This window comes from Aptenodytes patagonicus, chromosome 4 (genome assembly GCF_965638725.1).
Source record: "Aptenodytes patagonicus chromosome 4, bAptPat1.pri.cur, whole genome shotgun sequence".
NCBI lineage: Eukaryota > Metazoa > Chordata > Aves > Sphenisciformes > Spheniscidae > Aptenodytes > Aptenodytes patagonicus.
This window is the reverse complement of record NC_134952.1, coordinates 10,706,083-10,718,052: the sequence shown is the minus strand read 5'-3', so window position 1 is coordinate 10,718,052 and position 11,970 is coordinate 10,706,083. Positions and strand designations below refer to the sequence as shown.

General features: G+C 38.7%; 1 protein-coding gene across 4 annotated transcripts in view; it reads right to left on the bottom strand.

The window, feature by feature from the left end:
• Positions 1–11,970, bottom strand: part of DOK7 (docking protein 7) — a 69,945-nt gene that overhangs the window by 2,654 nt on the left and 55,321 nt on the right. For 3 of the 4 annotated variants that reach the window (XM_076335859.1, XM_076335862.1, XM_076335860.1), the window contains 3 exons: positions 5,178–5,243; positions 4,032–4,103; positions 824–976 (listed from right to left, as the gene is read on the bottom strand). In XM_076335859.1, the coding sequence (XP_076191974.1) occupies positions 824–976; positions 4,032–4,103; positions 5,178–5,243 (291 nt within the window). The remainder of the gene's footprint in view (positions 1–823; positions 977–4,031; positions 4,104–5,177; positions 5,244–11,970) is intronic. The other variant, XM_076335861.1, reaches the window with a different exon arrangement.

Here is an 11,970-nt window from a genome sequence, read left to right as displayed (position 1 = left end):
ATATAAACGTTAAAAGAAAAAAACGATGGGAAAAGTGCTACCATTTCAAAGTTAATAAACTTGCTGAAATTAAAAGTATAAAAATTAAAATCTCAATAGCTGAAAACTATACATGTAAAACCCATTAATATCAAATGTGAACAAGTAAATGTCAGATCATGATTAGGGGCTTTCTGTAAGGAGGAATGCATCTCTAAATAACACTACATGGTACCGGTAATGCATGTTTATGTGCTAATTGTCCTAGTTAAGCACTAGAAGTAAAATACCCAGATCCAGACAAAAGAATAAAATACAAAAAAAAAAAAATCAAGTACTTGGGCTGCCTTCCTCTCTGTAGCACTTTCACACATCCTCATGGAGAGCAGATAGAAGAACGCTGTGTTCTATTCTTAAGCATTTGCTGCATGGCTCCAGAGCCAGTATCTTCAGGAGCAAGCCCTGTACACCTACACCCACAGCCCTGTTTCTGAAGCCAAGCAAGAAAAATTAAGTAAGTGTAGTCCTAATATGTGCGATGAAAATCTTGAGAACACGAAGCAAATTACTGTCTGTCAAAATCCACAGACACAGAAATGTTCACTTTAGAAGGAGCACGTATACAATGCGCCTGTCAGAAGGATGCAACATCTTATAGAACCTCATTACTTAAAAATCTTTTCCAAAAGAGTTGGCGATTACAAGAACTGCCTCACAAATGTACCAGGGTTCAACTCTGTTAGAAGGAGCCTATGGGTAGATGAGAAATTAAGATTCCACATACCCCATACATTCTGCATTACTGCATCCTTTGCTGTTTAAATAGTATTGTAGACATCCTTACCTCTTATGCTTGTGCTAGGTTCCTGAAGTTCCAATTCCATGTAATGAAGCTGTTTTTTGGAAGTAGGGCTGACAGGAATATTAACATAGGTGGCTGCCTCGCTGTGGGGTCGATCTGATGCAGGGACATCAGCTGAATAAGCTACTGCCCCTTCTAAAATAAGTAACATGTTATTGTAGACACCGTTTGCAATGGCCAATGATCCATTTCATAAAAACGCACTGTCCCATCGAATATTCTGAAAGCAAACATTCAGCAGCAACAACTCAGCTTGCCAAACAGCTCGTGGATGGGACATGAGAAGACTAAGGTTTCTACAGGAAAGATCCTCAGAGACTGATCAAGTCAGGATCTATGCAGAAGACCACAGACCACAGCCAGTGATCTCACTGTGTTGTGACGGAAAGAAAACACTATGCAGAAATTTTCAAACAGAAGCAATGTATGCAACACGACCTCACAAGGCTTTCAGCTCTAACTCAGGTTAGTAAAGCCTAATATGAAGCAATCTGCTCTAGGCAGATGTGGACTATTATATCATCCACAAGAGAGCAACCAAAATCACTAGAAGTTCAGAAAGTATGTCCCGAAAACAGGGACTGAAGAACTGTTTCAAGCAAGGGGAAGGCAAGCTTGAAGAGATGTTGACAGCTTCCCTGTACCAAGTTGAAAAAGACAGGAATGATGCCAAGTGGGGACAGACCAAGTAATAAAAGACTTCAATTGCAGGAAAAAAGTAGAAGATTAGATGGTGGGAAAACCTTTCTAATAGTAAAGATCACAAGAACATTAGAGGAAACCCCACAGAGGCTGAAGAATTTCTGCATCTAGAAATTTCTAAAAAAGAAATAGACTAACACCTACTAGGAAACAGTTTTCTATAAAGTGATTCTGACTTAAAGACAACTTTTCTGTCTACTGGATGAATTCTCAAGACCTCCTCTAGCTCTACTTTCAATTATTCTAATCTTGTCAAGTGAAACTAAGAGAAAAGGTACAAGGTTCCTTTCACTGGACCAGTGAAAGGCATTTCAGCCTTCAACCCCTTCCTGACATCAGGCACCTACACCTAGTTTTTCAATCCATGAATACCAAGGGACTTCCCAGAATTACCTGGGCTACAGGAGACCCAAATACAAACCTGTATTCTCTCTGTGCTTAGGCAAGGCTTTGAGTCACATTTTCATTGTCCTACTCAGCAGGCTAGTAATCCCCTGCCTGTCCAGTCCAGTTGAAGTTCTTACCCTTAAACACCCTCAAGTTCTCCCTCTCCCTGAAGCTCTCCCATTAAGCCCTTCCTTGTCCCCACATAAATCTCATATCAAAACTTTTGTTTTTGTCCAAATCACTGCTTTTCTGCCCATTCAGACACTGATGAGATATGAATGGAGAGGCAGTAGGTGGTCAAGACTTTTATAGCACAGGAGAGAATGACTTCTTATACCCAACCAACAGCAGCTGTGAATAACCAGTAAGGGGAATTTTTCTTCTTCTTGGACTGTATTATGAATAGCAGAGATAACTCAAAGTCGGGCAACAGTAAGAGTTGTCAGAGGTTACAGCAGGTTCCAGGATAATGGAATTTCTCCAGGCTTAAGCTATTTAAATCAAAGGATTTAAATCCAGTCCAAAATTTTAAAAGCCTGGAAAGTTTCTGGCAGATTTTCATAAAGAAAACATGGGAACATCCACGAAGTAACCAAACATTTTTCTGACCATCAGACTTCAAGTTGTTGTTCCAAAGCCAGGTGTTAGGAACAAAATGAAAAGGAGAAAAAAAAAAATCAAAAAGAAGAAATTTCTATATCTTCATCAAACGTCATTCTCAGAAATTATTCTCAATTATTCTGTCTAAAGTATTTCAAAGGAATTTGGCCTGACTGTGCCAAAAGGGATTCGGCAGAACCATAGCATTGAAAACCTGCATCCCAAATAGTTAAAGTTGTAAGCAAATTACAATCTTAAGGACTGATACAGAGTCATGAATAGTCATGAAGGAAAAGATAATTTTTAAAGTCTTTCTATACACTGTTGAAGTGATGTAGCAGGAGTTTAAGTGAAATCTCCTCAAAGCTAGCTAGCATGAAAACTAGCAAACTTCTCTATAAAGCTAAATAGTTGAAAGGTTTCAGGAAGCTGAATGTCATACCTGATGCAGACAAGCCAAGTGATTTTCCTGAGAACTAAAAAAGCACGCTTATATTAATTGGTGGGGCTTTGTGCAAGAAAAGCAAAAGTAGTACATAGAACAAAGAAAACTCTGGCAACAATCAAATATTCTTGCTATAACGACGCAAAGGAAAAAGACAAACCAAGAACAAAGTTGGGCAAACTGGAATGGAAGGAAAGGAAAAGTCTTATGTTGTTTAGTCTGTGCTGTCTTAACAGAAACTGTGCTTTCTTTGTAAGAAATACAGAAATTGTATTTCAATTGTATTCAAGAAATACTTGGCTTTTCATTTTTCCTTGAAATAAAAAAAAAACTCATTAGACACTAAAAACTGGCTTGTATTTGTTTGAAGAGAAAGGTTTATTTGAAAAGCACAAGACAGTCAAAATCTCCTACTAAGAAAACAAGGCACACAGAGAGCCATGGACAAAGACAGTGCTTTCAGCAGTCTGTTCTGGGTGGACAGAGGTAGAAGACGCTTACAAGAGGGGTCAGAGGACCAGTATTTGAGATCATTATGGAGGGAGAATTTGGGAGAAAAACAGACCAAAATGCACAGTTACAACATTCTGAAAGAATCATGATTGCTTGAAGAGAAAGGGGGAAAAGGTAGGAAGGAAAAAAGATAGTTAAGCAAATAATAGAAGAAGAGTAAAAAAGAGAAAATGCAGTGGCACTGAAATGAGGGGGGAAAGAAAGGAAAAGATAGTATAATTGGGGAGGGAAGAAGAAAATTATATTTTAAACTGGTGTTCTAGCCTTTCTTTCAGCCAGTGTTAGTTATTCATATTTTCTACCCTATGTAGGCACCATTCTCAGAAATGTGTGATAAATAACGCAGAAAGAAAACCAACACCATAAACACAGCCCCAAGATAAGCGTGTGTGTCTGTGAGCATGCATGTAAAGCTGACATGCTCAAAGGGCACCACCTCAAAAATAAACATTTAGAAGAGATCGCAACAAAAAAGGAAATGGAAAAAGAAACAGGAGATGTTAGTGTCCTCTAATGCAACTGGCTCCAAAGATCTTTACTCACCAGGTTCCTCAGGGCTAGTAGGAGTTCCAGGTTCTGCAGGAAGTGTTAGCATCTCATAGCCACCTTTAGGACCTAGAATACAGGAACACTGTCAATGGCTTTGGATTTAGGAATTTTCACAATGAAAACAAAGCATATGATTTTCTGGTTTTGACTTGTAACCTTCTAATGTGAATAATCATACTGAATAATCTCAGAAAGTATAAACAGTGGTTAGTGTTGACTTTTCTGTAGCGGTGATGCCAGCATTTTCTAATGAGTGTAACATCAAGGAAATAAACGTTAGGACATTTTTAGAAGTATTCACACTGAAGGCCGCTGAAGTCAACAGTGTGTTTTGCTGTACATCGATGTGGGAGCGAAGCTGTGTTGAACGCATGAATCAGGGAGAAGTGCGTGGGTGATCATGGGAGCATCTGGAAGACTCTTGTTAAAATTCCACCTCCAGCATGATGGATAGCTTCTTGATTTCTGACAAAGCTCTGTAGAAAATGCTTAAACTAGCCCTTCCAAAGAGAACTTTGCTTTCCAAGTGCAAATCATCATCTTTGCAGGAGGCCAGCTTGCACAACATCACCAGTGCTTCCAGAGCACTAAGCCGAAAAAAGATGCCCAGGTTCTCTCATGATTTCAGACTCCATCCCAGTTCAAACAAGACAAGCTAAAAAGCTATGCCCATAGAATGAACATATTGGGATTAATTTTTAATGACAAACACTCGCAATTTTATCTGCTGGTGTTGTTTCTTTCTCTGTTACTGTGAAGAAGTATCTTTAAATGTGGTGGGGGGTTTTTCCGCACCACGTCATTGCTAGGGTACCGGATTTCTCATGGCCCGAGGTGGGGTTTTTTTGGTGGATGCCCTTTGTTAAAGTGCTGGCAGCATTTTACTGGTGTGAATAAGATTACTGCCTATGCTCTGGCACTTATCTCATCTGTCACTGCCTCTTCGAAACTTATCCCATCTGTCAATGCCTTTCTAACAAAAACCCTGCAAAGCAAAAAACCCAAAGAAATACGTAAGACTTACAATAGGGAATCAAGTCATACATTACCTTTAACATCTTCTGAAGTTTAAAATAATCTAAGTTTAAATTAATTTAAATTTACATGCACACACATACCTCGTAACCACTTAATACTTACCAGCTTGGAGACTGTGCCCTCTATGCACTTTCAAAGACCCAGAAGCTGCCATGACAGAAGCACCACCTGTTTTCAAAAAGAGATATTCACATTAAATCTAAATACCTGTTGCTATTATTAGATATCTACTGTGCATCAGCATTTTTAGTAGATGGTTCTGAAACATCAAGAAAAATTTCAGTAAGAATTACAAGTCATTGTTCTTCATTTAAGCAATATTCCTTTTTTTTGCTGAATTCTTTATACTGAGATTGTGGCACTATAATCTAATTTTGTTCTTTTCTTTCTTTAGAAAGTAAGGATGCCTTCTATAAAACTTCAGGATACTGGCCTCCCTGTTTGTGGTGAGTACTACCTTACTCGCAGAGATAGTCGTCTTGAACTGAGAAGCAAAATGGCAATGAAAACTGAGTGGGGAGTTGCCTTTGCAATCCATAACGTAGCTTTGACAACCACAAAGTTTAAAGTATTCATTAAAATCTCATCAGGCTGAATCCAAAACTTATTAAAGTTAATGGGAAGAACTGTATCACGCTTCAGTAGTCCACTGTCCAGTTTTAGGCATGCATAAACCGGGGCAATGTGAAGGGTAGGCGAAGGATTTAGCTTCCATGGGGTTTGGATCCAGGTCATAGCTGGTTCTTGTGAAATACCATTCCAAGTGTTACGGCCAGGAAAGCTTTAGCGAGGGCATGTCAGACGGCACAGTCAGTCTCCTTTCCCCAGCCCTATTCAGATCAGCAGGAATCTGTCCCAGGTACAGTATTAGGTATGGAAGTTTGAGGAAACAAGAGCTACCAACTCGGAAACCTGCAGAGTGGTACGCATGTAGTGTGGTTTGTCCACATGCACACATCCCTTCTTTACTTAACCAGCAAACTAATCAGTACTGTACCTACCTGTTCGGTTAGCGTTTTCCCTATCCAGCCGTGAATGTCTTGTCTCTACTGATGTCACTGTGGGCACCTTAATCAAGATGAGTGGCATTTACTTCCTCACATGAATAATTTCGAGGGAACTTCTTGTGCAAGTAAATGGTACTTAACAGAAATAAGGTAGGAGGCTGCGTTTATGAGTAACCCTGCCACTGGTGACAGGGCAGCTGTGCCGTGTGCTGCTGGGTGTTGGGGATCAGGTATAAAATTAACACACTCTTCTAAACTGATGAATAGTCTCTGAGCAGGTGAGACACTTCTCTGCAAATTATTTTTAAAATAGCGTCCAAAAATTACCGTAATTCTTACGCAACATGAAGAAATTATATAAAATAAATAGCAGTCTCAAATAGCTAAGAAATCTGCGTGACCTAGGAACCTAAAGAAAATGGCAATTTCTTATTTTTTCCCCTGTATAAAGTATACATTCATACAATTTTTTTTCTAAATCTAATACTTTCCAAGCTTATAAAATTATTCCTACACTTTTATAAAATAAATCTAAATAAAAACCACAGATTAGTTCACTTAATGAGGACAATGGATTAAAAAAATAATAAAAACCTATTTCAGAAGTGCACAGCTGAACTAAAACCTTTAGTTTTGTAGTCTTTGTGTACACAAAAGCATATACAGAGTAATCCAAGGCTACAAAAACAATTTTCAAGCATACCATACTGAGAAACTGATTTTGTATTTTAACAAATGAGATCAGATTGTAGAACCTTTACATACTCTGGTGAGGACTTAGCCACTAAAAACGTTATTTGAAATTTTGTTTTTAAAAAGATTGCTGATAAATGCAAAAATACGACAGCCCTGCACTACCTGATTTACTTATATTTTCACTGTAACTGATTTTCCTTTTTCTCACCTCAGAGCATCCTGCCTCTGCATTATTAAGAATATAAGAATACGCTTTATGCAGCTGAAAGCCTTACCTTACTTTGAAGAAAGACTACAGCTTTATGCTAATTGCAGCTTCATCACAAAACTAGTGTGGGGTTTTTTCTTCCTCCCTCAAAAACTTAATGTAATTCAGCAGAAATCATTCCAGCGGAAACATGGATTTTTAAGCAACATTTTTAGGATTTGTGAAAAGCACACAAGACAGGAAAGGAGATTTAATACAATAAGATATTCCAATCCATTTATGGTCAAGTTGAAGTTTTCCCATTTGGAGCTCGTTTAAAAGAACCATGTTAATGCTTCAAGATTTGACCTGTTGCATTTGCCTCATTTTCAAATCTGGCAACTAACAGATATTTACATAGTCAAATCTCTCATGGAATTTTTCTGAAGCTTTGAACTGCGTCGTATAAACACATGTCAACAGAGATTGACCTAGATATTTTCTTCCTTCTTCTTTACAGCTACCACATAAACTGGTTTGTTTCTCATTTATGAATGCTAGGATAACACTTGCAGGAATGGAAAAAGCAAGTTAGCAAGATAAATTTCTGAACTTATAAAGCATCCAGCAGGAGACAGACACTCCCTTCCATCACTCTTTTTGTCTTACAAGGGATTCTTAAGAATAATTTTTTCAGTTTCCCCTGCCATCCAGTTCTGTGTGGCTGACTTGCTCAAGACTGTTAAAACTGTGTAGCTCATCAAGAGAGTTATTTCTGTTCTGCTTTCCTCAATGTGTAAGAGGAAGAAGATATTCAAAATGTGACAAAATGAAAATATGCTGCAGAACACTTTGCATTCCTATATATGATTAGACTCAAATGTCTGATGTAGCTCAATGAACACAACCACTATTTGAAACATTTGTCTAACTTCATAGTCATTTCTTTATCACAGAATCATAGAATCGTTTCGGTTGGAAAAGACCCTTAAGATCATCGAGTCCAACCGTTAACGTAGCACTGCCAAGTCCACCACTAAACCATGTCCCTGAGCACCACGTCTACACATCTTTTAAATACCTCCAGGGATGGTGACTCAAGCACTTCCCTGGGCAGCCTGTTCCAATGCTTGACAACCCTTTCAGTGAGAAATTTTTCCTAATATCCAATCCTATGCCCACTCTTCAAAAACAGGCACAGTTTACAGCACATGTGCTACAAGAAAGAGCCATGAAAAAAAAATAACAAATGAGAGGGAAGCTGGAATACAACTGAGCCCAGACAGTTTACATTTTCAAATGCTGTCACCTATCGTTACGTGGCCAGTGAGTAGACACATGCGATACTACACTGCATTTACCAAGTGATCACATCTTACTGCCCAGCCTCTACTTTGCCTTCACAGAGTAGGTCACAAATGCTGCAGGTCTGGGCTATTAAATTTGCTGATAAGGAGTCAGGACAGAGGAAAACACTCTGTGTTTTATGCTCTGTGATAAATTCTTGCTTCTTACTGAATTAAAACTACCTTTATTATGAAGTATTTGATCCACTCAGCCAAGCAACATTTCCATCGCCTCCTTTGAAAACAGATACCTTGCTTAAAAGAGCATCCAAAGCCTAGAGCTACTGATTGACAGGAGAAATACCGCAAGTACACCAGGAGGTTTTTTCATGTAAATGTAATAAAAGACTTCCTGGTGTTGTATAATTGCCCTATAAAACTTCCCTAAGTTTTTTACTCTTCAATTTTCAAAGTGATTTCATATGTTTTCTGCTGTACAAATGTCATTATCTGCAATACATAAAAGCTGAAGGGGATGCTTAAAAATGCATACTTGCTCTACAGATTTCACCGTATTTGGAGATGCCTCCCCTCTCTCTAACAGTCAACTTCAGAAGTAGTAAAATCACTCAAAATTAGAAATGCATTCGAGCACAGTGACTGTTCAAATATTGCTCCACAAAGATTTCTGTTTAGCGTGTCCAAAAGAATCACAGAGGATCTAACTACCTCTAGCTATTATTCATCTTCCCATGCTGTAGGGCCACTCCAGCCCAGCCTCCCATCCTTAAAAATGCAAAAGTGTTAAGCTAGAATCATTACCATTTTCCGGTACCAGAAAACTCAGTGTCTGTTTTTTGAAAAATAGACCTTCAAAGATGCTTTACATACGTTTGCTCCAAAAATCTTGATGCATCTGAAACTCAGGATCTACATTGGCCAAGAATGAAGGTCACATAATGAGTTTCCTTAATAGAAAAAAAAAACCACAACTGAAATAATCACTATGTTTGCAAATAAGGTTCCTCACCTTTGTGTTCTAGAAGGCTGGGATATGTAATTTCTCCAGATTTCAGTTGTCAGAGGAGGCATGGGGAAGCAAATCAGGAATACAGAAAAGGCAGGACTAGAGGGTCACTGTGGCATGGACTTACCACCTTCTGTCACCCCCAAAACAGGGAACAGGAACCTGCTGGACCTACTCAGCCCAGAGGATGAAGTAGCAGCATTTGGATTATTCACTAGCATATGGTTTCATCACAGTGGCTTTTTTTTTTCCATCTCCTGTCAGGCCCCTAGTAATTCAGAGAGTCACTAAGGCCAAGGTTTAGCTCGCAAATGCAATACGTATTTTAATCAGCTTACTTAAACCACTTTTTCTGAGCTCCTGTTTTTCTTCCCCTATGGAATTATTTTGAGTGCACTTATAAAATAAAGCACAATCAAGAAAAAGCATGTCATATGGCAGGGTTTTATTAATAAGTTTGTCATTATAATAATGCTCTTCTATTACAGTGTTTAGCCCTATGAGGTATGACATATTTATGGTGGACACTGTCAGCACACAGCCCTTTACTGGCTCAATAAAAGCATCACAGCGTACTTTGTCTTCCTACATCTGAAGAGCTGACAACACATTTCCTGAAAAAAAAATTGTGAATTATAAATTATTTTCAACCTAAGCAACAATAACCAACACAGTATGGCCCAGATTCTTCTTTCTCACTGCTCTCAATTAATTCCTTGAAAGCTTACTCCTAAGCTTGGAATAGAAGTATCAGGCTGCATAGGTTCACAATAAAAATTTTTAAAATGCATGAAAGAAAGCCTATTTTTCAATCATAAAAGCTAAGCTGTCATACAGCTGAGTTCATTTTCAGCACCCATCAGCTGTTATATATTTAATTTTATTCTTTCTTTTTATCTCCCTACCTTGACTCCCTATCTACCTAGGAACAATTTAAGAGAGATACAATGTTTATAATCAGCATTCAGCTGACATTTCCGCTGAATTCCAAGCCACAGCATTGTTTTATGTTTATTCCTTAATTCATCCTCTCAGAACATTTCCCGTCAAGCATTGTGTAGGTTTGGTATTACAGCAAAGAGGCTGTCAGATAGCAAGAGTGTCTTTTGCAATGCTGATGAATTTGCTCCTATGGAATATGGAAAAAATGGAACTGCACAGACAAAAATAAAAGAAAAGGTAATTTAAAAGTCACAAAACTGAACAATATTAAAGCATACTGCTTCCACTGGAGGATATTTGTTAACTTATTTTCCCATTCAGCTATTGATTTTTGTAATGCCAGAGCCTGCAGCACGGAAGAAAAGGGAGATCAGACCTCCCACTACAGATGTTTAATTTGGGTGTTGAAATGCCCAGGGTTGCGTCTGGCTCCTGGGAATGCCTAGGCAATCAGCTTCCCTGTAGCTAATGGGAAGGGACAAAAGTTTCTGAAATACGGTGCATAGAGCCTGCATGAAATGCCTTCTCCAGGGTGCATGAAATGCCTTCTCCAGGGGTTGCAGAGGGACCCTACGCACTTCTGCAAACCCATTCCAGCTCTCAGTTTAGCTTCTCTAAATAGGACTCTTGGGATTCAGACTGCTCAGTTCACTTGGAAGGGTTGGCAACCAAGGACAGAAATAGTGGCATTTCCCCCCACCCCCAAAAACAACCTCATGGTTTAAACATCATTGATAAAACAGGAGAGCTGTGACCGAGCTCTACTCAACTGAGAAAATCCAAATATTTTGGAGGAGACCATGGAGACATTATAAGTAAGGGCTGGAGGTTCCTATCTAAGCTGTTGCAATGAACTAGAGAGGAGCACAAGATTTAAGTAACAGGCCTAAATCACAGCAAGAAACACCGCAGCTGTTAGGAAACACATTCTAAATGTAAGAATAGCAAAGGACTTCAGATGGTTTAAGGTGGATTAAGGATTCTCATTGCAGAACGTGCTAAACAAACACCTGTCAGACATACACACGGAAGTACATCCTAACCTCAGGACAGAGGCTTGAGCTAGACAACCCCTTCAGCCCTGTTTTTCCTACAGTACTTTGATTTATAGTACCAGAAAGATAATCAAGATGATGACAAGCTCTTCAGCTCGCCATTCTGTGAAGAAATGTGCTGTCTTTTGGTTCCACATTTCAACACTGAATGTGCATCTCGTCCATGATCCCTTAATTCAAAACACATAAGCAGCTCCTGAGAAAAGGACCTACATACATAACTCTGAAACTGCATCCGCTAGATCATGCTACAAAATTTCTTAAGCATTCATGAGAAACTCTGTACAGGTCCCATGAGAACTTTTTAGACCAAATGCACTAAACCTAGGTGCCTCCAGAATCCAGCAGTCTCAGAAATCAGGAAATCCAGATCACATTTTTGTTAAATACCATGATAGAGGTTCATACAAATTTGTCATATCATACAACTCCAAAGAATCCCTTACCTTGATCTCTAGTACAAAGCTATCATAACAACGGGAATGCTTTCCTCCTACAAATGCAAGGGATCTAATTCAGTCTCTCTTTCTAATCAATCTTTACGAAGTTTTTTATAACAAAGGCAACCAAATTATTTAAACCAGGATTATTCACCCCAACTTTGTTTTTTCCATCTAGTAGTACAATTCAGAATTGTTGCCACTTTTATGAACACTTTTCAGCTTGCCATTAGAATTAACCACATTTCTCTGAAG